Source organism: Mustela nivalis (genome assembly GCF_964662115.1).
Source record: "Mustela nivalis genome assembly, chromosome: 7".
Taxonomy (NCBI): Eukaryota; Metazoa; Chordata; class Mammalia; order Carnivora; family Mustelidae; genus Mustela; species Mustela nivalis.
Window position 1 is genome coordinate 68,716,922 of NC_139026.1, and position 27,895 is coordinate 68,744,816.

The 27,895-nt window shown below is 41.1% G+C and overlaps 2 protein-coding genes across 2 annotated transcripts in view; both read right to left on the reverse strand.

The window, feature by feature from the left end:
• Positions 1-322: 322 nt before the first annotated feature.
• On the reverse strand, positions 323-1,591 carry LOC309868569 (liprin-beta-1-like). The gene is made up of 2 exons (XM_082738575.1): positions 1,266-1,591; positions 323-692 (listed from the first exon to the last, which is right to left on the reverse strand). Exons 1-2 carry the CDS (start codon positions 1,425-1,427, stop codon positions 468-470), a joined length of 387 nt encoding a protein of 128 aa, XP_082594701.1. The 5' UTR covers positions 1,428-1,591; the 3' UTR covers positions 323-467.
• A 339-nt stretch (positions 1,592-1,930) lies between these two features.
• The window catches only part of LOC309870276 (liprin-beta-1-like), a gene marked incomplete at both ends in the record, with an annotated part of 57,644 nt that continues 31,679 nt past the window's right edge, over positions 1,931-27,895 (reverse strand). Inside the window, 12 exons of the mRNA XM_082742454.1 lie at positions 1,931-2,233; positions 5,836-5,924; positions 6,073-6,184; positions 6,869-7,019; positions 8,511-8,639; positions 8,926-9,058; positions 11,189-11,221; positions 11,685-11,856; positions 14,059-14,128; positions 15,433-15,489; positions 16,462-16,577; positions 21,987-22,141. Of these exons, the coding sequence (XP_082598580.1) occupies positions 1,931-2,233; positions 5,836-5,924; positions 6,073-6,184; positions 6,869-7,019; positions 8,511-8,639; positions 8,926-9,058; positions 11,189-11,221; positions 11,685-11,856; positions 14,059-14,128; positions 15,433-15,489; positions 16,462-16,577; positions 21,987-22,141 (1,520 nt within the window). The remainder of the gene's footprint in view (positions 2,234-5,835; positions 5,925-6,072; positions 6,185-6,868; positions 7,020-8,510; positions 8,640-8,925; positions 9,059-11,188; positions 11,222-11,684; positions 11,857-14,058; positions 14,129-15,432; positions 15,490-16,461; positions 16,578-21,986; positions 22,142-27,895) is intronic.

A 27,895-nucleotide genomic window follows, 5' to 3' on the forward strand; every position in this document is an offset into this window, starting at 1 on the left:
GAGAAATGATTAAAAAGAAGAAAATGTAATCTGAATTTGGTATGACCCATGAATCTGGGTATACCCAGAAACAGCCATTCTCTGTTGGTCTACCTTGAGTCATTTCTTAAGTATCTTTTTCTAACTTGCAAGATTGGTTCATTGCAAGCCAGACAAGTTGAATCTGTGTGAGAAATCTTCCTCTTCTGCTGGATTTATCCATAGAACAACTGCAATCAATGTTTGAGCCCAAGTCATGGACTCTGCATTGGCAATACATTGACTGCATCCCAACGTCATCTTCTTCATCACTGTTAACTCTAATAGAATAAATGTGAGCAAAGGTTCCCCCAGAAAGACACTTGCAAAAATGCATTTTCTTAATTACTCTTAAAGATGCACAGACCATTAACCCATCCACAAGACTCAGGAAACTCCAGAAAATGGGACAGTCAGGTCAAAACCAAGCCCCAGCTTTAGTTTTTGCTTTAACCAGTTATTAGAAGACAGAAGCCTAAACCAACCTTCACTTTGGCCTTGGCTGTCAGGAGTACATAATCTGGTAACTCCATGGCATCACGCTTTTGGTGCTGGGCCTCGGCCCCGATCAGAAGGTTGAAATGAGTAGCCAAATGTCTTCGCAAGAGGGTCTTACTTGGTGGGATGTTCAATAGCTGAGCCATTGTTTCTACATTAAAACGAGGTTCTAGAACCTATAAAAAAAAAAAGTCATTTAAGGCACTGTGTATCATGCATGTCTGCCCTGTGCTTTGTAATTGGCAAAGTTCCTTCATTTAGTCATCACCAATGATCCCACAACAGCCCAGAGAGACCGAGCATGGACTTTGATTTTCAAGCTATAGATCTTTATTTTGCCTAAGCCAGTGAGAAGTAGAGCCGTTCCCAACATCCATGCATTCCAAAGTTAGGGCTTGTAGCTCCCCAAAGTGGAGCCTTTGGAAGGCGACTCCTTATATCACTGTGCAGAAATAGAATCTGGATGTGGCAGGTGTTTCACGCCTTTGGTGCTGCGCCTCACATGAGAACCAGTGGCCAGATGGTCACAGAAGATAAGAGACAATGGATTGAAATCTGATCTAACCCTACATGATACAAATACATGATGGGGAAAAATACTCGGAAAGTAAAGACTCCCTAGAAATGGTTACAGGAGGGCTCAGTTTGATGGTGCTAGGATTATGACAAGCAAACTGATAATGTCCTAACTCATTTGACTGATGGAAACAAAATGAGAAGTCAGTTTTTCAATTAAAAGAGAGTTTTACCATGAGCCCACCATGGACACCACTGCCTCTGAGATTGGGGGCATATTCTGCCAAGTCCACGGAGCGCAGCCACTCCATCACCCGGTGATTGGTCCACTGCTGAACTTCGGACGGGGTGACGCTGTTCTGTGAGAACAAACAACCACCAGGAGCTTCAGTCATGAGAGACTGTGGGCTCTGAGAAACACACAGAGGGTTTTGGAGGGGAGGGGGGGAGGGGGTTGGGTGAGCCTGGTGGTGGGTATTAAGGAGGGCACGTATTGCATGGAACACTGGGTGTGGTGCATAAACAATGAAATCTGGAACATTTTATTTTTTATGAAAAAAGTAAAATAAAAGGAGCGTTAGTCCATTGACTGTGGGATCCCAAACACTCAAACTGCACCTTCTACAAAGTCTGCCTTCTAGAGCACAATTCCCTCGACATCCCACTAAGTATTTACAGAAAAGGTGAAAAGGGGTCTGCTAATCTCAGTTTTGTTTTGAGGCATCCGTGCCAGTGTTCCAAGCTTTTTTCACAAACTCATGAAGCAGTGCTTTAGGAAAACAAGTCTCTAGAGTGATATTTAATTCTGTGGCTTAAGGAGGCAAGAAAATAAGAGACACCTGAGAAAAGGAGGGAGGGAAATTAAAACACAATCTTTGTGGTTACACAGGTAGACCCATCACAATGGGGGGGATATAGGAAAATAAAGCCCGAGAAGGTAATGAGGCTGGACTTGAGGCTCTGAGGATGGCAGAAGCCTTCCCTGCCGGCCCATGAAGACTCGTGTGTCTGTTTTGCCCACACAGCTGTCCCGTGCATGGAGAGCGCATGCAGCGGGAATCTCAACCTCAGGTGCTACCTCGTCAGACGGCCGCCTCCCCAAACAGTTCGGTTCAAAGTTATTGATCCTCAGGACCTGGATAGCCCTTTTGATACTGAGATGATGTAGCACACTCACGACCTTCAAAGACAGTAAGTCATCCTGAAAAAAAAACAAAACAAAACAACAACAAAAAGAGGAGTTCACTGAGCTGGCCTAGAGCAGGAGGACCTTCTCAGGGAAATTTCAGAAAACAAGTAAAACTAGGAAACCCCTCTACCAACAGGCCTCGAGCGCTTGTATTTTCAAACCCTTTATTTGGTAACAGAACACTTTTTTTCCTGTTCCCAACAAAATCCTCTCCAGGACCCCAAATTAAAAACAACCACCAAAAAATTAGTGTTGTATCAACAGAAGCCAAGTTTCACCTGATTCTCTTCCGGACACTTTGAAACAGGATCGTGAGACCCCACAGCTCTGTAGAGCACAGTTGGAAAGGAATTGGCTGGGTTACACTTTGATTTGGTGTGATAAAGCAAAGAGTTAAGAGCCCATGATGTTCAGTGAGGACAGCAGAACTAGGTTTGCTGAACTAAGGCACATCACCATTTGGGAGAAAATCAGAAAAGTATCTCTGTTATAGTATTCCCCAAGCCTCAAGGAATCTCTAGTTCTTGATTATTATGCTCTATCCAGCAGAGTCTGTGATCGATGAGAAGGTTTTGGTGAGAGTTAAAGAGAAAGGAGACATGAAGAAGTTATTAGTAGCAACATGTATCACCATCAGTTCCTTCCAGGTGTAACTTTCCTGTCTGTGGTTATTGGGAACATTTCAAACATACCAAACACACCAAAACAAATTATTTCAGAAGGTGATGTGGAGGGCAGTGTCAAGATAAGCACCAGTCTATTTCCAAACACATCAAGAAAATAAAACAAGAAAAATATCCATTTTAGACACACCTTACTGATAAACACATTTGTTGGTGGTGGGGGGGGGGTGATAATCTATTATAGAAATAGTTTTTAAATAAAAATATTGGACAATCAGCTTAAATTCTTAAAGCTACTCAGCAAAATTATTTCCTGAATTTTTTTTGGATCAATTTCTTTAAGGCACTTCCTTATGGTAAGTTAGAAGGCATTCAACACATTTTAATCTAAGATTGAGACACCCATTCAAAACATTTCCACGTGGGTCAGTTTCAACTAATTCAAGTTTTTCAGATTTAAAAAAATCTAAATACGTGATTACAATGTAAATACAATGCAAATTATTTTAGCTTGAGACATTTTTTTTAGAGGGCTGTTTTAAATCAAAACAGATACTATTTTTAGATTTTTTAACAAATCTTTTGTTTTTTTAAAGATTTTTATTTATTTATTTGACAGAGCAAGATCACAAGTAGGCAGAGAGGCAGGCAGAGAGAGAGAGGAGGAAGCAGGCTCCCTGCTAAGCAGAGCCCGACGCCGGACTCAATCCCAGGACCCTGAGATCATGACCTGAGCCGAAGGCAGGGGTTTAGCCCACTGAGCCACCCAGGTGCCACCGCCTTCTTCTTCTTCTTTTTTTTTTATTTGACAGAGAGAGAGAGATCATAAGTGGGAGAGAGGCAGGCATAGAGAGAGAGGGAGAGGCAGGCTCCCTGCTAAACAGAGAGCCTGATGCAGGGCTCGATCCCAGGACCCTGAGATCATGACCTGAGCCGAAGGCAGGGGCTTAACCCACTGAGCCACCCAGGTGCCCCTAAAAAAATCTTTTAGGTAATTTTAATTTACCAAAGAGTTGCCAAAGAAGAGATAATAGTTCCATATATCCTTCACTCAGCTTTCCCTAATGGTTAACACCTTCTATAACCATAATGTAGTCATCAAAACTGAGGAATTAACATAAACAAAAAAATGGTAATTAAAACTACAGACTTTACTCAGATTTCACCAGCTTTTCCACTAGGTCCTTTCTCTATTCCAGGATCCAGCCCAGGATATCATGTTCAAATAGGTATTTTTGTGACTCAGAACTTTTGAGGTCTAATTGTCTAAGATGATTTACTCTTTTATAGTCACAAAATTTATGTGCACTTTTCTTGTGGTTTTAAGCCTGAATCTACTCACGTTCGTGCAGAAGCATACCTACCTAGACAAGCAGGCAAGTATTTACTGAATTTGTTGCAGGCTGAGCTATTAAGAGGAGGAATCTGGAAACATCTTGGGTTCAAACACCCTGTGACTTCTGACTACTTTCTGGCTGTGGAAACTTGGTTGAGCTACCCCATTTCTCAAGTTTCTCATTCCCTCACCTAAACACTGGGGGATAACAAGAATGTCACCTCAAGGCTTGCTGAAACTGGAGTATTCATAGGAGTACGGAGCTTGGAAGAGTGTCTGGCACACAGTATACATGCAATGTGCCACGCGCTCGTGTTATTACAAGCAGGTGCCCACCAAGGTACGGACTTTGGTTCAATGACAGAGAAGAAAATGAATCCCATGAAAGGAACCCCACAATTCTGACATTGAAAAATAAGCTGTTTGAAATTTTCAACAACTTTTTTTTAAAAAACGATTTATTTATTTGACAGACAGAGATCACAAGTAGGCAGGGAGGCAGGCAGAGAGAGAGAGGAGGAAGCAGGCTCCCTGCTGAGCAGAGAGCCCGATGCGGGGCTCAATCCCAGGACCCTGAGATCATGGTCTGAGCTGAAGGCGGAGGCTTAACGCACTGAGCCACCCAGATGCCCCAAATTTTCAACAAACTTAAAGAAGATACTTCTCGGGGTTGGTTCCAGAGCGTAGCTCACAAAAGGCCTTTTAAAGAAAAGAATCTAAAGCAGCAGTGCACTAACAGGACTGCGGAATCTAGAACAAGTTCTCCTGGAAACCGTCTCTTCCACTGTTGTAAAGTCCTTCTACCTCTTAGATGGAAGGATAAAAATACGGAACAGTAATGCAGGAATCAGAGAGTCCACCTCAGTCTACTTCTTGCCTCTGCGATTACTCCCCTAGTGGAACGGGGCTAAAGAGAGAAAGGAGGCAGGTTTTGGGTAACATTCTCCAAAGCAGAAGGGAGGAGAGGAGACGGGTCTCTAGATGTCAGGTCAAAAGGGTGGTCTCTTCTGAGCAGTCACTGCATATAGGAATGTGTAACTCAGAAACCCCCAGGGCTTCGACACTCTACACTCTATTTTTTAAACATCGTTAGGAGAGGGGCGCCTTGGTGGCTCAGTCAGTTAAGTGGCTGCCTTCGGCTCAGGTCATGATCCCAGAGTCCCGGGACCAAACCTCACATCAGGCTCCCTTCTAAGTGAAAGTCTCCTCCTCTCTCTGACCCTCTCCGGGCTCGTGCTCTATCTCACCCTCTCTCTCAAATAAATGAATAAAATCTAAAATAAAATAAAACAAAGCATCTTCATAACATATAATTCGCATATAAAATTATGCGAAAATTTACCCCTTCAAAGCATGCACTTCAGGGTCTACATTGTCGAATATACATAAAACCATCTTCCTGGAGAGCTGAGTTTAGATTAGCCTTCATACAGCTTAAATCCAAGTTTTAAATTTCCCAACGATACTGCAATCACCAAATCCTCTGACTTCAACTTAACAGAAACTCTTCTGGCTCTTCTCAAGTTAAGGCAACACCCTGAAACTCTGGTGGAATCATTGTGAAAACAATGCATTTTGCTCACTATTTCTGTGTCTTTCCAGAGAAAAGCAATTTGACACTCCCCTTCCCCAACTCCCAGGAGCCAATCACTTACAAGAGTCATGTAATGGAGCATTCGACCATCTACCCGTCCTTCGTCAAACTGGGTCTTGTACTGGGGGAGACCAATGTCATCCAACCACCCTACAGGAGAGAAATCGGTGTTGTTAGTAAGCCACGCAACACCTGTACTTGTGATTCAAAAGAAAAAGCAGCTTCATTCATTTATTCATTCATTCAGTCAGTCACTCATTTACTCATTCATGAATGAGTGAATTTAAAAATCTCTTACTAGTAACCCAGTTGAAATCCAGCTTTCCATGGTTGGTTTCTTCTTCAGACCCCACGGCTTGCAGTGCCAGCTGGAGCTTCTTTCGATGAAGTGAACGCTTAATCCCAAGTTCCTGAAATAATAAGCAGAAACACTGGTTTGACCATTCTGTCACTATGGGCTAGATGCCACTGGCAAAAGATGCCAGCTCCCCCCAAACGAAGCCAGTGTTAAAGACCCGACAATCCTGTTCAGTCAGCATGCCAAGTCAAGTTGGTGAAATGTTGCTGAACAAAAGGCCCCTAGAAAGCCAAGACCACAGCAACTAGTTTAGTGGGATGTTCCATTCCCTAGTAGGCTCCTTCCTCAGCAAGACTGGAATTCTATTCTTTCTGTACAAAAGGTTAAACAATTAGGAAATATGTTAAATAATTTGACGTAAGATGTAGGGCTCTTTCCTTTTCCTTTTTGCAAAGTAAAGTTGAATTGCATACATTACACTGAGAAGTTGGGCCAATGCTAAATCCTCACAAAGATTCTGAGAAATATGAGCTTAAGGTTTATTATTATGTCTATACAATTATTTCTCATTAAAATAGCCAGTGGCTTACATGTTTCATAAGGAATCATTAAGATCAGGTCCTTCTTGTTAAATCCATGCGATTAAATTTAAAAAAAAAAGTGTGAAGCAGAAAACACAGTTTTTCAAGAGTACTGACTGGCTCCCCCCACTCCCCTTTCTGGAGTATAAAACAATTCTACAATCATATTCTCTTTCTCAGTAGCCATTGTCTAAACAAAACAGAGAAGCAGTCACCTTCTCCAGATCTTGCTGAGAAGCCTGCAGAAGTGTTTGGCCAGATGCAATCCAGTGCTTGCCTGAATTCACGTAGGACCCCAAGCCCTGCTCCACAAGCCAATCGCAAACCTGCTCCTTGGTCCATTTGGCAAATGGCATATCCAAGTCGCTATAAGAAAACGAACAACTGTGTGAAGAACAATTCCAAGCCAGCCCGGTGGCTTCTCAAGGTTGACCAACTTATACTGAATGAATGTAGAAATTCCCTAGTAATGCCCTATTTGACCATGAAAAGCTTACTTTTCAGTCCATGTTTAGGGGAGGTGGTACTGGCATTGAAAGTTACCTCAAAAGGACCACAGCTTTCATTTTCAAATGAAACCACAAAAGATTCAATATGATTGAGCAAGAAACATATTTGTGGAAGAAAAACAAGTTGAACCAACAAGTCAAGTCACTGTACTAGTTTCAGTCAACGTGGTTTGAAGACTGAATTTCTAAACAGAAAACACTAGGTTAGATGGAAAGAAATCAAGTCTAACTTGAACTGTAGCAGAATTATGGTTTCTCTCCAAATGGTTATCAGTGAGAAGAGCGCAACATGCCATCACTGAGTACAGGGAAACATAATCACAGTAATTTCTGGGTCAAATTTTCTACTTTGACATGTAAATCGTGTTCCTCTTTGGGGGAAAAAAAATGTAGATAAACAAAAATTTTCTTTATTTTTTTTTAAAACAGCACAAGGAGATCCTCTACTGTGTATAAAGAGAACACATGGCAAATGAGACCTTCATGTGTTTGGAGAAAGCCAGGGTTTCCTCCTTGATAAAACCTGTGCCCAGTCTTCTGTGAGGGTAGGAGAGACCATGTTCCAAAGACGAAGTGTAATGGTTTGTGCTAGATGTTTGCCAACCCCATCCTTCTCATGCTCAGTAGGTCAGTACAGTAATTTCAAAACAGCCCTCAATTGTGGTAAGGGTGTAGGAAAAGTTCCTAGAGTCTTAACAGATAAAGCATTACATAGTCCTGATAAATTCAGGATTATTTAATCCTGATTAAATTCCGTTAGAATTTGTGTCTTAATGAATTTATGTAGGTGCGTTCACAGAATCCATTAGTCATTAACGTTCACTGAACAGTTACTATTTACCAGATACTCAACGCATATTAACTCCTTTAATCTTCATAATTAGACTAATTCATACCAGGGGACACGGAGGCGTAGAGTATGGATGTAGTTGCTCAAAGGTCACCCAGGTTACAGGAAGCAGCCAAGCCAGCAATCAGATCCAAGCAGTCTGTCTCTAGAACCTACTCTTAACCGCTATGTTAGCCCATCTCTCTAGAGCTATGCTTTAGAGTACTTGGAGTAACTATTTTCTCAGTCAGATTGAAGTCAAAGAATCATTCTTACACAGATGTTGCTGACACTTTAGCTTTGGTTCCTCCCCTGGCTCACGCAGCCCTCATCTTCTGCATGATTTTCACCAACCACTGCCAACCCGCACTGCTCTAAAGATGACGGACCCCTCTGCCAGGCAAAGGGGTAAGCAAGGGATTCTACTGCTCAGCCCAGGGACAATACTAACATTACAAGTGCTCATAGCCTGGACATGTGGGTAGAGATGTCAAAGTCCATTCGTTCAGTTTTTCTCACCTGTTAGATTGTCCCAAATCTCGAGACCAAGCCAGTCGTGGCCCTGCAGTTGCCCTTGTCCCTCCTCTTTTAAATTCAGGCTCAGACAGGTCATCTGGGTTGAATGTAGTTGACTGACTTCTCCTAAGTCTGAATAGAAGAAACAACATCACATTGCCTTGTAGAGACCTGAGGAGACCTTAGGACCCTAAAGTTAATGAGAACATTGCTTATGTATGGTCAGAAAAGATGTCTGGATTTACACTTTAACTGAGACCCAGTGAGTCAGTGCATCCCAGATCACAATCTTCCTTCCATCAAAGGAACAGCAAAGCCTTACAACTGCATACTTGTTTCTAGGCAATCTTCCATTTATTCCTACATTTGAGCAACACACAACACAAAGCCCCCTCCGGTTGTCTGCTGTGTTACTTACTTTCTAAAGAGTTTCGTGATCCCTCTGGATTTCTTTTTGGAATCCGGCGATGGTGGAGATATCTGCGAATTTTTCGGCTGGGAAGATCTACCAGCCAGATCTAGGTGCTCAGCTGTCTCCTTCTCTGTTTCAGCTATCCCAAGAACAGAATACATACTTGGTGAGTTTTAAAGTACGGAATGAACATGACTAGATGCTACCCTTCTTAACTTTAGCAACTCTTCACAAATTCTTCTTCAGTTGGTCTGTAAAGACCACCCTACAAATATTACAGATGGAACACAAATTTATGTTCTGCTTTACCGTCTGCTGTGTATCAGTGAATGATGTGTATAATATCGCATATGATATTGTGCCTAAATTCATTAACTCACAAATTACCACCTCTTTGAAGTTCAAAGGTGGGATAGGATTGCCACATTCTTTAAGTGATCTGAGATCACTTAAATTAATCTCGATTTTTCTGCAGCACTTGGTACTGCTGACATTCTTCCCACATTCTTCAAAAACATCATCTCCTTCATCTTGTTAGGACAATCTCCCAGATCTGTCATCTGATCGTTTCTTCTCTGCTATAGGACCTGTTTTCTCCTCTTCTTCCACTCCGAGATTCTGTTCTAGGCTCCTGCCAGCAGGATCTCTGAACAAGTTCACCCACTCCGTGCCTGGCACAAAATGATGGCTTCCCTCATTCATAAGCAGCCAGTATCACAATCTCTGGTCCTAATCTCTCTCCCCAGACTCAGGATCTGAACGTTTATGGATATTCCCAATGTGCTGTGCCAGGAACATCTTAGACTCAACAAATCCATCCAATTCTCAGAAGAATTCTCTTAGATTTTCTTATTTAATATTCCCTTGATACTAATTAATATTCTTCCTGTTACTCCCATTCACACTCTTTGGCATTTTCTTTTCACTCCCTCCTCTCCTTTGGCATTTACATCAGATCCTAGTCACCAAGCCCTGGCGGTCTTTTTTCAAGAGAGTTATTCCTATTTATAACTTGCTATGTCCTACTGAGAAAAGACTGTACTGGATATGCACACATTTTTCTTTTGATATAAAATCAGTGTCTGTTGATTCTGCCTTGAAAGAGTAACATCCAAATTTGCTACGCCCAGTTCTCCCAGCACTCTCTATTTCTTAATTCTTTTACCTGCCCCTTAAGACATGATCCCCCACTAACAAACACAAGCAGTAGTGTTTCCTCAGTGTGAGACGACACTTTTACGGGAAAGAAAAAGTTGTACAAAAATCACAGAAATGGTGTTTCAGCAAGATACAAAAGTTGCAGAGGTTGACTTTTCTACGAAGCACAGCTGTGATTATAGGTTATAATAAGCAGCACTGGGCTCTTAGCATTAACAATGTATTTCTTCTAAGAAAGATGCAAAAACATTTGAAAATGTTGTCTGGATTTTATTTATCCCATGTGTATTCTAGAAATGTAAGACTGCAAAGGGAGAAAAGTAACCTGTGCTGACCCACATGAGTTGGTGTATGGGTATCTCAGGGAAAATCCAAAGGAACCTTTCCATCCAAACCCCAAAGCCATCATGGGTACGGGTATACCAGAAAATGTTGCCTAACTCACCCTCATTCTAAAAGCATCCTGTTTCCATTTTTTTGTTTTGAGGATGTTTCCTCCCTCCCATGCCCCACACTTTTAAAAAGGAAAACGGAGTTTCCCCTCTCCTAAAATCACTCTAGGGGAGGCTCCTTAAATATCCCAGAAATCTTCCTCCAGTGTCACTAAATGCCACTTCCATCTTCAAAGCAATAAATGTCAGAAGAACATTCCCTTAAGAAAAGTCAGTCTAAAGCAATCATTTGCAATGTCTTCTACAGACTTCTCGATTTGGCTGAAAACATTGCTCTCTGGGGATAATGGAGACATGGAGAAGGAACTGTTAGGACCTGGGAGTTAGTGTGAGACAGGATGCACTGGAAGGGTGAGAAAGCTGGAAGGTACGAGGCAGGAGAGTCCTGCCCTGGACTCTGAGGGTGCCGTGCGCTTCTGGGTCCTCCCAGAGCTCCTGGCAAGGTGTCATTAGCAGGGGTTAAAACAGCACGTAGGCTGGGAAGCAAAGACTCTCCAGAAAGTTCACTTTAGCAGCAGTTGGAAGGAACTCTCTGGAGTCGAGGACAACATTTTCTGATCGCTGCCAGCTTGCTTTCTAGAGATCGCAGATACCAAGAGCAAGGATTAGTCAGCCTGGAGGACAGCACTGGCGAAGGCTGGCATGCAGGGGTACGATACCTAGGGTGGGTGCACTGGCACTTCGTTTACGATCTTCAGATATCCCAACAATGCACACAATCACACGCAGCCCAATGGAGAGAACACAGGAGAATGACAAAATGAAACACAGCTCAAAGTCCTACTCACAAAATACACACGGGGGAGGAAAGGCAAGCACTGCGCTGTGCTTCCAACATCGCAGACTCCATTAGCAGGAACAATATGGGGTTAATTGGTCCACTTTCGAAACAGATGAGAAGCTGTTTACAATGAACTCAGAGAGTGTCAAGGGTTTTGGTCTTTCCTCTACACTTGTACTCCAACAAGGAGAGCAGGGTGATGGCCTGCACAGAGCTATCTTTACCACCGAATTAAACCCAAGGGGTCAGTTTCTTGCATTCACCTTCATTTCTGAGAACGAGAAACGCACAGATCAATGAACCAGGGAAGGGAGGGGATTGACCTTGTCCTCGTCCTGAGTGAATTAAAGCAAAAGCACGCTGGCCATACGTACCCAAGTTTGGTGCACTTGCTGTCCTCTTGTTACTTTTTATTTTAAAAAAGCCACGCCCAAAGAATGATCTGGCTTTCCGAGTGCCAAAGGGGTTGTCGTCCACGGATGCATCACGCCCCGGAGCTTTCGGAGGGAGGCCCCTGAATGGGCTGCTTTCTACAGGAGCTTTATCCTAAAAGACAAGTAATAATAAATGGAACACAGCGTGGCTGTGCACAATTAGGAGTACACGCTGGGCACAACACCTGATCTGTTACACATGTGATTTTATTTAAAAGAATCACAGAACTGATAAGTTGATTATGAACACCAAGCACCATATTACAATTTAGAAAGTCAGTTCTGAAAGCTACTTAGGAAGCAAGAGCAGCAACAAAAACATGTTCATCACTGACCTATAACCGGCATGCTTCATATGTGAAGTATTTAGGACATAGAAATTCTCAAGCTTTATTTTATTTGCCTCATTCCCCCAATGACATGGAAATAAGGTACTGCATAACCAGAATACCAGCAGGCTTCCTATTTTTCGAATGGTTATGACATGACTAGGCTACAATGCAGTTCACAGTCTTTGTACCGTAACTGCATCAGAAGCCCAGCGTAATATAATCACTGTGCAAAGTAGGCGTTATCTCCAAGCTTCTACACCAGCAGCAGAAAGAGATTCTACTCCAGTTATTTAAATATTCTACTCAAGGAATTACTAGTCAAATGAGGACACAACCAGTGACTGTTAAACATTTTGTTTTTGAGAGGGTGTTCTGAGACATATTCATTACCTTGCCTGCAAGTTACCCGACACAGATCACCAATTTTCAAACACTATGACATGCTTGATACACTTAACACCAAAACTAAACTTGTTATAATTAAATTTTTCTTCATCGATTCAGAAGATTCTTTGGCTGTCTCTAATAGGTCAAGGTCTTTATCGCGAAACTTAACTGTAATTAAGTTATACTTCTAAGTACTGTTGATTTTTTAGCTTTCTTGTTATTTGAATTAGCAGTTCCAGTAACATGATCTATTATATTGTTTTAGTAGGATCCAAAGATGCTTTGATTTGCATGCCCTCATTCCTCTAACATCTCCTGCCCTCTGTTTTTGTTTTTGCAGAGGTAGAGAAAGGGGAGAGGGGACACAAGCTTTGAAGGTGGTTATTTTATCCTCTGAATTTATTGCTCATCGTAACTACAAGTTTATAGATGCCACAGTTTAGTGCAACTATTACCTATGTCTCACCACAGATGTCAAAATCATTTAATCATTTATTGAATTGGCAAGACAAAAAAGGACAAAGGATGCCTGTAATTACAGCTGTGTGCACAGTCCATGCCTTATCAGGGACACCTACATTACAACTCAAGGCATTCAGAGCCAGCAGTCAAGGGAGTGCATCTGGAAGTGGCCTACCAGAAGGTAGCCTTTACAGAGTTAATGGTTGAAAATTGGAGGAAGAACGAGAGCCCTTGTTGATGAGGCCTTTTAAAAAAAAAAGACAAAAAAACAGAACACCAAAATGTTTGCTGTATACACAGTGGCTATATTAAATAAACAGCTGTTCTCGGGCGGGTGACCTAAGGATGTTTTGTGAGGTCTTAGGAAGCCCAAATATGATAATTAAGAATATCACTAGCCTGATTGAGAGTTGGGGGTTTTGTCTGTTTTTTGTACCTCCCCAACAGTTTATTGAGGTGAAACATAAAAAGTAACTGAACAATTAGGGGACATTAAGTACACTCACGGTGTTATATAACTGCCACCTCCACCTAGCTCCCAAACATTTCCATCATTTTGAATAAAACCCCTCACCCTGGAAGCAGTTTCTCTCCGTTCCTCCCTCTCCATCTCTGGCAACCGCCAAACTGGGTTCTGTCTCTATGGATTTATCTACTCTACATACTTCACATAAATGGAATCGTGGACTATCTGATCTTTCGTATCTGGTTTCTTTCATATAACATGTTTTGGAGGTTCTGAGTTTGGGTTTTTTGGAGACAGTTAAGCAATCCCATGTATCAGACATCACAAACATTTTTCCATTGTAATCTGGACATAGGAATGGCTTCATATATTCACAAACTGTTACACACAATTCTAGAAATTAAAATAAACTTTTATCTACTTCTAAGCTATACAATCTCAGTTCCATTTATTTCCAATAATGGCTAATTAGTCTTCAGTTGTGATTATATACACTAGTTTCAACTGTTCATATTCACCCTTCTTAATATTTACCATTAACTGTGGTATCTAATAAATCTGCATTAGAGAAACCTCAAACTCTTCTTGACAGTTTTCTTTGGAAAATGGGAAAATGTGAGGATCCCTAAATATTTGCGTCTCAGGGTAACAGACAGAGAAACAACACAGAACCAACCCCATCTGATGACTCTTTCTTCAGATTGACCAGGCTGCTGGACTTTTGCAGACTTGAAGTTCTAAAAATAACAATAATAGTAATTAGGATTAATAATAAGTGGCTCTGGTGCCACTGTTTCTTAGGAGAATATCTTGGAAAGAAACTAAAACTGTGTGTGGGTTGAATCCTGGTCATAAAAGAAAATCCGGATTCAGGCAGTCACTTATGTGCTTTACTAAATTATAACATTGAGTTCTTTTAAAAGCAGAGGTGGTTAACTGTCCTGCCAATAACTCTAAATGTCCCACACATGTTAGAATAGCTGGAAAAACACTTAGGACTCTCCTTGTGATGTCAACATTTGAAAATAAACCAGCATTTTTCCATGGACCAGTGGTGTATCCTTTTATGTATACATTTAGACCAGGAACTTTTTTATTTTTTATTTTTATTTAAATTTTAGTTAATATACCAGGGAACTTCTAAAATACTCACATACTATTTATATATAATCCTTGTAATTAAAATAAAGCACAGAAGTGTTACTTTTCAATTCACAAAGGAATCCATTTTCTGAATCTGGCCAAGTAGTTCATTTTACAGTTCTGATCGAGGCATACAAGAAAAATCCCTCTGGCTGCCCATAATAATTTGTTTGCTATCCTTGCAAAGGTGAAGTGACACTGTAAACATCCAGAGATTTTTTTCCCTTTCACATAACTAGCATTCAAGTGTACAGGGCTGTCTTTTCAAAAATGGAAGTCAGGAATAGGTGACCAGTTTAGAGAGAGAAAAAAGCTCTAAGAAGCAGAGTAACACACATACACAAACTTTTAAAAGGCAATTCTCATGTACTCATGTGTACATAAGTTACTAGACTTGTCCAGTATCAAATAAAGTAAAAGATATTGGTGAGAAAAGAGAAGATCTCATCTTTGAATACTGCTCTGGTAAGAGATTTTCCTAATTCAGACTTGAACTTGGATAAACATAGATAATGGACCGGTTTACTACATGGAGAATGCAAAAAACTACTGCAGCCTTTCCAGCCATTACATCATTCTCTGTGACTCTTTTCTGCTAGGGTCAAAATGCAAGCCAGTGCAAACCTGAAATTCAAAGCACTGCACTTCACATGAAAACTGATGAAGGAAGGCTAAAGCCGTGCAAACACTTGGCACGAGATAATGGATAACAGTCCATGAGTAAGAATCTCTTTGTTAACTCACAACCTCCCCTTTCCCTGACATCCAACCACCACACCTGCATTAATGTATTCAGGCCTCAGTCATCCGCTTCTCACAGTGGTCACTGTGAGTTTGTCAGAAGCTTCCTCTCTCCCAGGTATCAATGACATTTTCCACATTCAAGAACATGACTTACGAAAGACTATCGCACGGCTGGGTTTCAACAGAAGCACCAAGGATTATTTTTCCATCACTAAAAGAAGAAAGAAAAGAAAAGGAAAAAAAAAGATGGAATGTGTGTGCTTCACAAGTAAAAGACCATATATATTCTAAGTAAGCAGAACTGTCAAAAAAACAAAAAATTGTGCTGGGGAAGCGATTTCTCTTTTAAAACAGTCGTGTGTGTTTTGTTTTGTTTTGTTTTTAAACACAGGCTCCATGCCCAGTATGGGGCTTGAACCCACAACCCTGAGATTAAGACCTGAGCTGAGATTGAGTCAGCTGCTGAATTTACTGAGGATTCCCAGCTGCCCCTCTCTTTTAAAATTTTCTACTATATTTTCTTTTGTTAAAAAAATATTTTACTTATTTATCTGACAGAGAAATCACAAGTAGGCAGAGAAGCAGGCAGAGAGAGAAGAGGAAGCAGGCTCCCTGCCGAGCAGAGAGCCCTATGTGGGGCTCGATCCCAGGACCCTGGGATCATGACCTGAGCCAAAGGCAGAGGCTTAACCCACTGAGCCATCCAGGTGCCCCTAAAATATTCTATTATATTTTCTTTTATTTGGTCTCATTATAAGGTTAAGTAATTGAGAACATGCTCCCTCAAAATTCTACTTGTTAATGGAGAAACTACTGTATCCCTGTCCCAAATCCTTCTTCCGAACAGCCTGGGCCACATGACCATTGCTATGGGGCTTGGGACCCACTGGCGGCTCCCCATGACTTAGGACATAAAACTTGAGTCCCCTAAAATCTCTCTCTAACCTGAACACCACACCTCCCTGGACTCCTGCCCTAGGACTTCTTGCTTCACACCCTTTATTTCAATAATCCAGAACTGACTGTAGTGATTGATTTACACTGGTCCCCTGGCACATGCCTTACAGTTTCTTGCCTCTCACAGTAAAACCTGTGTCTGTAAATAAATTGCAATGCACTCTTGTGTTGCTTGATCTACTCTGCTGAACATTTATATTGCAATGTTGGGTCATAAATGACATACCTTTCTTCAAATGAAGTCTCTGGTTGAGGAGGCAATTTTGCGCTTTCAGACGTTTCCAGGCCCTTAGATGTTGGCAGTAATGAAGGGATTGAAACTTGTAAGATGCTGGTGTGGAACTGTAATGTAATTAGAGAAAGTAAAAAATCCAATAAATAAGACAGAAGTCACAGAGATAAAATAAAAATAACGGAGACAATTACATGGTCCATCAAAAAAATTTCATACACCTATGTTTAAAAACACTATTCTTCTCTTTATAAAATGGTCTCTGGATATAAACATCAATGACTGTTAAAGTCAGAGAAAACATTCTGGAGGAAGGTCATTTTTTTTTTTTAAAGGTTTTATTTATTTATTTGACAGAGAGAGAGTGATCAAAAGTAGGCAGAGAGGCACGCAGAGAGAGGGGGGAAGCAGGTCCCTGCTTAGCAGAGATCCCGATGTAGGGCTCGATCCCAGGACCCTGAGATCATGACCTGAGCTGAAGGCAGAGGCTTAACCCACTGAGCCACCCAGGTGCCCCAAGGAAGGTCATTTTTGAACTTGGTTCTGAATAAAACATAATACCATCAAGTAAGTCAATAGTTGATCCTGACAACTTTAAGCCCTAGTAAAAACTTTGGTTCTAACCTTATGCAAGTCACTTAACTGGGCACCAGTTTTCTCCTCTGTAACATGAGAATGGCAATGCCTACCTGACAGGGTTGTCATGATTTGAGATGAGATTTGGGTAAAGTGCTTTGTAAACACATCTGTTTTCACTTTATTTTCTATCACTAGTCTAATAGAGAATGTTGTTCAAACCAGATTTTTTTTTTTTTTTTTAAGATTTTATTTATTTGGGACGCCTGGGTGGCTCAGTTGGTTAAGCAGCTGCCTTCGGCTCAGGTCATGATCCCAGCGTCCTGGGATCGAGTCCCACATCGGGCTCCTTGCTCCGCAGGGAGCCTGCTTCTCCCTCTGACTCTGCCTTGCACTCTGTCTGCCTGTGCTTGCTCTCTCTGTCTCTCTCTGACAAATAAATAAATAAAATCTTTAAAAAAAAAAAAAGATTTTATTTATTTGACAGAGAGAGACATGGTGAGAGGGAACACAAGGAGGAGGAGTGGGAGAGGGAGAAGCAGGCTTCCCACTTCCCTGAGCAGGGAGCCTGATGATGGGCTCCATCCCAGAACCCTGGGATCACGACCTGAGCAGAAGGCAGACACTTAACGACTGAGCCACCTAGGCACCCACCAAACCAGTTCTTTGTGGATACCACTTAAAACACTTGGCTTAATAATACTACAGTAGCAACAACAAAAATGCCTAAAAACACCTTCCTAAACAAATGCTTTGTGTACCCTAAGGATGGAATCTATGGAACAAATTTTATACTCTGGGGTTAAATAATTTTCGATGACTGTAGAGCAGTATGGTGTAAGAGCCCATCATAAACTACAATACATGAATCACTTAAAAAATATTGTGATAAAAAAATAAAATTTTCCTCAGTGAATTCAGTCTGCCAGTCAACCAACCAATCAGTGACCGTCCCTCCTTCTGAAGTCAGCCAGGAAGGTAGGGACTTACAACCTGGAACACACTTCTAGATGCCAATCAATCAATGACAGTCTCACCTCTGTAACCACACATCCACAGTGGATGTCAACTCTCTCTAGCCTCTGAGAGTCCCTCAATCCCTGAGCTCCAAGCAACCCCACATGCCCCACATATGATCAAAGAGACTGTCCCTGACCAACAAAGTTCACCGAGGTAACTAAATAAGCAATACATTTAGCTCTGTGGTTTTTTGTTCCAGTTACTGAGCGGTGGTCTCATTCCTTGACACTAAGAGGTTATAACATGTGAAGTCTGTTGAAATAATCTGATTGGGCCCAAGACGGAGTGGTTCGTGTTAAGCTCCATGTCAGTAAACCCAAGCTTAGCTAAGTTTCCGTGCTCGGCACTCCCAGAAAAGGCAGACCTAGGTCAACCAATCGGCACTTGCCTGCCCTTAGTAAGTTACCTGACCCACCCCGCCCCGAGACTTCTCTTTGCTGCACATTAAGGAAAGTAACCCTACTTAACCAACCAGCAAATGACCAGCCTGATCCTCTGCTCCTGCTTCCTTCGGCCTAAAAAAGCCCTTCATTTTGTACAGATCCGTAGAGTTCCTTTCCATCTGCTAAAACGGACATTGCCTGATTCATAAATTGCTGAATAAAGCCAGTAAGATGTTGCAAATTTACTCATTTGAAGTTTGTTCTTTAACAACAAGTCTGATCTTGTTGCTTCGCGATTTTTTATTTATTTATTTTTTTTTTAGAATCTTTATGATTAGTTCTGGGCAATTTACAGAGCCATCATCCCTGTGTTAAAAATTTTCTCAGCTGAATTTTTTTTTAAAGATTTTATTTATTTGACACAGAGAGATCACAAGTAGGCAGAGAGAGAGAGGAGGAAGCAGGCTCCCTGCTGAGCAGAGAGCCCAATGTGGGACTTGATTGATCCCAGGACCCTGAGATCATAAACTGAGCCGAAGGCAGAGGCTTAACCTACTGAGCCACCCAGGCGCCCCTGAATTTTGTTCTTTAAGAAGTCCTATTGCTGTAAAATAGGAGATTACTTCACTCTCTTTTTTCTTTTTTTTTTTTTTAATTTAAATCTTTATGATTAGTTCTGGGCGAATTATTGAGCCATCATCCCTTGTGTTGTCAAGTTCACAGTAGCTCCCCGGGTTCCTAACATGGGGAAGGAAATGGCCCACTAACAAACTGATCCATTTCCTTGATTTCGTTTTGAACTTAGGACTTTAACTCCCAACTCCAATCTCCCTTCTAGCTCTTCTTTAACAATATGGCTGAACACACTCAATCCTCATCAAATCATTCTGGTTCCAAACAAAAAGTCTCATTAAAGTACAATTCACATAGGAAAGACTTTTTTTAAAGAGACTATCTGGGCAAATCTTACATGTAACATCTGCCATTCTGTAAATAGGCAGCAAGCATACTCATTGACTGTCAAATGTTATTTTTCCCTTCAGTAGAAATATAATTAGCAATTAGGGGATTTTCCCCCTCTAACATATTTTTTATTTCCCCCTCTAAAATATTTTTTATTCCTTAACTAATCCTTTGCCTCTTTTTTCCAATTTTATTGGGATATCACTGACATGCAGTACCGTATAAATTAAAAAGAAAAAAGAAAAGGAAAGGAAAAAAAAACACATTTTTTTCCTTGCAATGAGAACTTTTCGGATCTACAGTCTTAGCAACCTTCCAGCATACCAGACAGCAGTGTTAACTATAGTCATCACGTTGTACCTTATACCCCCAGCACACTTGTCTTATAACTGGAAGTCCGTACCTTTTGATCACCACCTTCCAATTTCCCCTACCCAGTAATCCTTATGACTGACATCTTTTAGCCCTCTCCTATAGTGAAGAGAGAAATGTTTCCTCCTTGAATTCATTTTCATGCAATTCAAATTTCATTTTCTCATTAGGTAATCAGCAGGAATAGATAGGAAAAGAAAAGATGCCACTTGGTTTTTTTCTCACTGAATACAGTAATATGTTAAAGGAAAGATGACCAAAGGGGGAATTGGAAAACATAAGGTAGTCAAGACTATTTAGTTAAAAAACAAAAACAACAATAACAAAAACAATTTTTCCCATTCCCAGTTTCTCTAGACAGTACACTGCACTAAAATTAAAAGTTCTAGGGCAAAGACGGAGGTGCTGTCAGGAAGCCACGGGTGTGCCTAGGTTAAGACCTCAGGAAGACTTAAGGTACAGCTGTCTCATTGAAACCTTCAAAAAGTTCGACAACTCTAAAAACAGAGGGATATTCCATAGCAGCCATACAGAAAACTTAAGATAGAGAAAGTCTTATGGTGAAGATAATTGTGGATATCCTTTACCTGATAGAGTGGATTATAAATTGATTCATAAGAAATGCCAAATGAATAAAATATTATACCAAATAGAACCAAGAGGGACAGAGATAGTAGAAGGCAGAAGGCCCTAGACCGGTATAGATACTTTTGCAGAAAACAACTCATCTGCAATTACAGGTTCTTTCTCCTGGAAATGGAAAGATGACTCCCAAGGAACAACCAAGAGCCCAAAGGTCTGGGCCCTGTCAAGGAACTGGCCACACGAGCCTGGCTGGATTTGGGAACTGCTACTGACTAATGATACGTGGGTGTCTTCCATGTCTATGTTCCCTCTTCTTGAATGGGAATGCCCAGTAGTTACTATGCCCATTCCACCACTGCATGTCAGGTGTGTAGGGGACAAATGACTTGACCTTGAATTTCCTGGTTCTTTACATGGAATGGAGTGCTACTCGAGAAGCCAAACCTGAGCAGCTGCACCTACATCTGACCGGGTCTGGATGACAAGGTCTTGGGATGCGGAAGCCTGACTGGAGTAAGACCAAGAGGTCTTTGATGAGGGGATGAGGACATTTTGCATGGGGGAGGGATATAAATGATTGTAGCCAGAGAGTGGAGGGCAGTTGTACTAGTCGAATATGGTCGTAGGGGTATATGCCATCCCATGTGTTCTTCTCAAATGTGATATTACTTGTCCATCAAGAGGTAGGGTCTTTGTTTCCTCTCTGTGAATGTGTGTGGGCCTGTGACTACAGGAGAAGAGATGCCACAGGGTTTCCGAGTCATAGCATAAAAGATGATATAAATATGCCCAGTCCTCTTATTGGGATGCTCATCCTTAGGATCTAAACGCTCTGCTAGAAGAAAGCCAGGGAGTCACAGGTATTTCCAGCTAGGGCCTCAGCTGAGGTCCTGTCCAACAGTAGTACCAACCAACCATGTGATATACAAATGGGTAGCCTTCAGATGACTCAAGCCTCCAGCCTTCACACCATTCCAACTATTGCCCAGTGGAGCGAAGAAGAAATGCTCCTGCTGAGCCTTACCCACATCACACATTTGTTAGCAAAACAAGTGCTGTCATTCAAGCCACAAATTTTTGGGGTGGTTTGCAATAGGTAATGGAAACAGATTTTGGAACCAGTCTGATGTGTGAAAGAAAAGTTAATGATGAGTTCAAGACTAAATATTCCTGTCCAGCTGCTTTTTTCCAAGTCTAAAGAAGTCAGGGAAGATTTTAGACCAGAATTTTTCAGAGACAACATTGGAAGTGACTAAAACCAACTTCTTTATATAATCTCACGTTATCCCTCTTCATTTATTCCCTATTTGTTCTTTACTAATAAAGATTATTATTGTGTAGATTGTAATCCATTTAGGATGACATCTTTCTCCCATGTTCTTCCTGAATTGTTTAAGCAATTTTGACATTGCCCAAGGTATTTATTTATTAAAGAGGGGGGGAAAAACCAATCTTTCAAATAAAGTCCTAGCAGACTGAGTTTTGACATGAAAATTGCTAAGACTCAGTCAGTAGCCACACTGAGAAAAGATCCCAGGTCTTTCCTGCTGTCAACAGCATTTTAACCTTCAATGACACAGTCTCTTCACTACAAAGATAATGTTGAGAGTCTGTAAATACCTCTTCTGGAACACTTGTGTTGAATGGGTCACGACTGGGAGATCCCGTGACTGGTGTAGATGATACACTTTTCTCCAGGTCACTAAAACCCTGCGCATCCAGCAAAGTGGAGACGGAACCAGAAGTGAGCAGACCGTCCAAGTCGCCATCTTGGTCTAGGAAAAGGAGAAAAATGGCAGCTTTTCATTTACATTTCATTTTTGGAGGAAGAATACCAACTGAATATAAAAATTTTTCCCATCCTCAAAAATCAAAAGTGAGTTTCCTTTGAAATCCTTAGAAAAATAACAAGAGGACCTCTAGGAGAAATGTTAAACTATGAGCACCTGGAGCCTGAGGGTGGTATTAATAGCTATTACCACAGACTCACAGCCTTGAAATCAGAAGTTCATTTAGTCCAACAACCTTCCCTAATTTTGTTTCAGAATTTGGGGCTTTACAAATTTCAGTTCAGAAACAACCAAGCTGGGGAGGAGTCAAGATGGCGGAGAAGTAGCAAGCTGAGACTGCTTCAGCTAGCCAGAGATCAGCTAGATAGCTTATCTAAAGATTGCAAACACCTGAAAATCCATGGGCAGATCGAAGAGAAGAAGAACAGCAATTCTGGAAACAGAAAAACAACCACTTTCTGAAAGGTAGGACCGGCAGAGAAGTGAATCCAAAGCAACGGGAAGATAGACCCCGGGGGAGGGGCCAGCTCCCGGCAAGCAGCAGAGCAAGCGCGCACAAAATCAGGACTTTTAAAAGTCTGTTCCGCTGAGGGACATCACTCCAGAGGCTAAACCGGGGCGAAGCCCACGCGGGGTCAGCGTGGCCTCAGGTCCAGCAGGGTCACAGAAGGATCGGGGGTGTCTGAGTGTCGCAGAGCTTGCGGGTATTGGAACGGGAGAGCTGGCTACAGAGACAGAGCCGACAATAAGCTCACAGCTCGGTGTTACCTTGAACCGGTCGCAGGCTCGGTGAGCTCGGAGCGCGGCTGGAGGTCAGGCAGACGGGAGTAACTGGGCGCTGTTCTCTGAGGGCGCAGTGAGGAGTGGGGCCCTGGGCTCTCGGCTCCTCCGGGCCTGAGACCAGGAGGCCGCCATTTGTATTCCCGTCCTCCGGAACTCAACGGAAAGCGCTCAGGGAACAAAAGCTCCTGAAAGCAAACCCGAGCGGATTACTCACCCCGGCCCCGGGTAAGGGTGCTGTAATTCCGCCTGGGGCAAAGACACTTGAGAATCACTACAACAGGCCCCTCCCCCAGAAGATCAACAAGAAATCCAGCCGAGACCAAGTTCACCTACCAAGGAGTGCGGTTTCAATACCAAGGAGAGCAGCAGAATTCCAGAGGAGGAGAAAGCCAAGCACGGAACTCATGGTTTTTTCCTGTGATTTTTTTTAGTCTTGCAGTTAATTTAATTTTTTCTTTTTCATTTTTTTTTTTTTCCTTCTCGCCTTCGGGTAAATTTTTTTTTTTTAACTGTTACCTTTTTCTTTTTTAACGATTTTTTACTAGTTTATCTAATATATATATTTTTACTTTTTTACATATTTCTTAGGTGTTTTCTTTTTTAAAAAATTCTTTTCTTTTTTAATTTCTTTTTTCTTTTTTTTTCTTTCTTCCTTTTTGAACCTCTTTTTATCCCCTTTCTCCCCACTCACGATTTTGGATCTCTTCTCATTTGGTTAAAGCATATTTTCCTGGGGTTGTTGCCACCCTTTTAGTATTTTACTTGCCCCTTCATTTACTCTTATCTGGACAAAATGACAAGACGTAAAAATACAACACAAAAAAAAGAACAAGAGGCAGTACCGAAGGCTAGGGACCTAATCAATACAGACATCAGTAATATGTCAGATCTAGAGTTCAGAATGACAATTCTCAAGGTTCTAGCCGGGCTCGAAAAAGGCATGGAAGATATTAGAGAAACCCTCTCGAGAGATAGAAAAGCCCTTTCTGGAGAAATAAAAGAACTAAAATCTAACCAAGTTGAAATCAAAAAAGCTATTAATGAGGTGCAATCAAAAATAGAGGCTCTAACTGCTAGGATAAATGAGGCAGAAGAAAGAATTAGTGATATAGAAGACCAAATGACAGAGAATAAAGAAGCTGAGCAAAAGAGGGACAAACAGCTACTGGACCACGAGGGGAGAATCCGAGAGATAAGTGACACCATAAGACGAAACAACATTAGAATAATTGGGATTCCAGAAGAAGAAGAAAGAGAGAGGGGAGCAGAAGGTATACTGGAGAGAATTATTGGGGAGAATTTCCCCAATATGGCAAAGGGAATGAGCATCAAAATTCAGGAGGTTCAGAGAACGCCCCTCAAAATCAATAAGAATAGGCCCACACCCCGTCACCTAATAGTAAAATTTACAAGTCTCAGTGACAAAGAGAAAATCCTGAAAGCAGCCCGGGAAAAGAAGTCTGTAACATACAATGGTAAAAATATTAGATTGGCAGCTGACTTATCCACAGAGACCTGGCAGGCCAGAAAGAGCTGGCATGATATTTTCAGAGCACTAAACGAGAAAAACATGCAGCCAAGAATACTATATCCAGCTAGGCTATCATTGAAAATAGAAGGAGAGATTAAAAGCTTCCAGGACAAACAAAAACTGAAAGGATTTGCAAATACCAAACCAGCTCTACAGGAAATATTGAAAGGGGTCCTCTAAGCAAAGAGAGAGCCTACAAGTGGTAGATCAGAAAGGAACAGAGACCATATACAGTAACAGTCACCTTACAGGCAATACAAAGGCACTAAATTCATATCTCCCAATAGTAACCCTGAATGTGAATGGGCTAAATGCCCCTGTCAAAAGACACAGGGTATCAGAATGGATAAAAAAACAAAACCCATCTATATGTTGCCTCCAAGAAACTCATTTTAAGCCCGAAGACACCTCCAGATTTAAAGTGAGGGGGTGGAAAAGAATTTACCATGCTAATGGATATCAGAAGAAAGCAGGAGTGGCAATCCTTATATCAGATCAATTAGATTTTAAGCCAAAGACTATAATAAGAGATGAGGAAGGACACTATATCATACTCAAAGGGTCTGTCCAACAAGAAGATTTAACAATTTTAAATATCTATGCCCCCAATGTGGGAGCAGCCAACTATATAAACCAATTAATAACAAAATCAAAGAAACACATTCACAATAATACAATAATAGTAGGGGACTTTAACACTCCCCTCACTGAAATGGACAGATCATCCAAGCAAAAGATCAGCAAGGAAATAAAGGCCTTAAACGACACACTGGACCAGATGGACATCACAGATATATTCAGAACTTTTCATCCCAAAGCAACAGAATACGCATTCTTCTCTAGTGCAAATGGAACATTCTCCAGAATAGATCACATCCTCGGTCCTAAATCAGGACTCAACTGGTATCAAAAGATTGGGATCATTCCCTGCATATTTTCAGACCACAATGCTCTAAAGCTAGAACTCAACCACAAAAGGAAGTTTGGAAAGAACCCCAATACATGGAGACTAAACAGTATCCTTCTAAAGAATGAATGGGTCAACTGGGAAATTAAAGAAGAATTGAAAAAAATCATGGAAACAAATGATAATGAAAATACAATGGTTCAAAATCTGTGGGACACAACAAAGGCAGTCCTGAGAGGAAAATATATAGCGGTACAAGCCTTTCTCAAGAAACAAGAAAGGTCTCAGGTACACAACCTAACCCTACACCTAAAGGACCTGGAGAAAGAACAAGAAAGAAACCCTAAGCCCAGCAGGAGAAGAGAAATCATAAAGATCAGAGCAGAAATCAATGAAATAGAAACCAAAAAAACAACAGAACAAATCAACAAAACTAGGAGCTGGTTCTTTGAAAGAATTAATAAATTTGATAAACCCCTGGCCCGACTTATCAAAAAGAAAAGAGAAAGGACCCAAATAAATAAAATCATGAATGAAAGAGGAGAGATCACAACTAACACCAAAGAAATACAAACTATTATAAGAACATACTATGAGCAACTCTACGGCAATAAATTTGACAATCGGGAAGAAATGGATGCATTCCTAGAAACATATAAACTACCACAACTGAACCAGGAAGAAATAGAAAGCCTGAACAGACCCATAACCAGTAAGGAGATTGAAACAGTCATTAAAAATCTCCAAACAAACAAAAGCCCAGGGCCAGACGGCTTCCCGGGGGAATTCTACCAAACATTTAAAGAAGAACTAATTCCTATTCTCCTGAAACTGTTCCAAAAAATAGAAATGGAAGGAAAACTTCCAAACTCATTTTATGAGGCCAGCATCACCTTGATCCCAAAACCAGACAAGGATCCCACCAAAAAAGAGAGCTATAGACCGATATCCTTGATGAACACAGATGCGAAAATACTCAACAAAATACTAGCCAATAGGATTCAACAGTACATTAAAAAGATTATTCACCACGACCAAGCGGGATTTATCCCAGGGCTGCAAGGTTGGTTCAACATCCGCAAATCAGTCAATGTGATACAACACATCAATAAAAGAAAGAACAAGAACCATATGATACTCTCAATAGATGCTGAAAAAGCATTTGACAAAGTACAGCATCCCTTCCTGATCAAAACTCTTCAAAGTGTAGGGATACAGGGCACATACCTCAATATCATCAAAGCCATCTATGAAAAACCCACCGCAAATATTCTCAATGGAGAAAAACTGAAAGCTTTTCCGCTAAGGTCAGGAACACGGCAGGGATGTCCATTATCACCACTGCTATTCAACATAGTACTAGAGGTCCTAGCCTCAGCAATCAGACAACAAAAGGACATTAAAGGCATCCAAATCGGCAAAGAAGAAGTCAAATTATCACTCTTCGCAGATGATATGATACTATATGTGGAAAACCCAAAAGACTCCACTCCAAAACTGCTAGAACTTATACAGGAATTCAGTAAAAAGTGTCAGGATATAAAATCAATGCACAGAAATCAGTTGCATTTCTCTACACCAACAGCAAGACAGAAGAAAGAGATATTAAGGAGTCAATCCCATTTACAATTGCATCGAAAACCATAAGATACCTAGGAATAAACCTAACCAAAGAGGCACAGAATCTATACTCAGAAAACTATAAAGTACTCATGAAAGAAATTGAGGAAGACACAAAGAAATGGAAAAATGTTCCATGCTCCTGGATTGGAAGAATAAATATTGTGAAAATGTCTATGCTACCTAAAGCAATCTACACATTTAATGCAATTCCTATCAAAGTACCATCCATCTTTTTCAAAGAAATGGAACAAATAATGCTAAAATTTATATGGAACCAGAAAAGACCTCGAATAGCCAAAGGGATATTGAAAAAGAAAGCCAACGTTGGTGGCATCACAATTCCAGAATTCAAGCTCTATTACAAAGCTGTCATCATCAAGACAGCATGGTACTGGCACAAAAACAGACACATAGATCAATGGAACAGAATAGAGAGCCCAGAAATAGTCCCTCAACTCTACAGTCCACTAATCTTCGACAAAGCAGGAAAGAATGTCCAATGGAAACAAGACAGCCTCTTCAATAAATGGTGCTGGGAAAATTGGACAGCCACATGCAGAAAAATGAAATTGGACCATTTCCTTACACCACACACAAAAATAGACTCAAAATGATGAAGGACCTCAATGTGCGAAAGGAATCCATCAAAATCCTTGAGGAGAACACACGCAGCAACCTCTTCGACCTCTGCCGCAGCAACATCTTCCTAGGAACAACGCCAAAGGCAAGGGAAGCAAGGGAAAAAATGAACTATTGGGATTTCATCAAGATCAAAAGCTTTGGCACAGCAAAGGAAACAGTTAACAAAATCAAAAGACAACTGACAGAATGGGAGAAGATATTTGCAAACGACATATCAGATAAAGGACTAGTGTCCAGAATCTATAAAGAACTT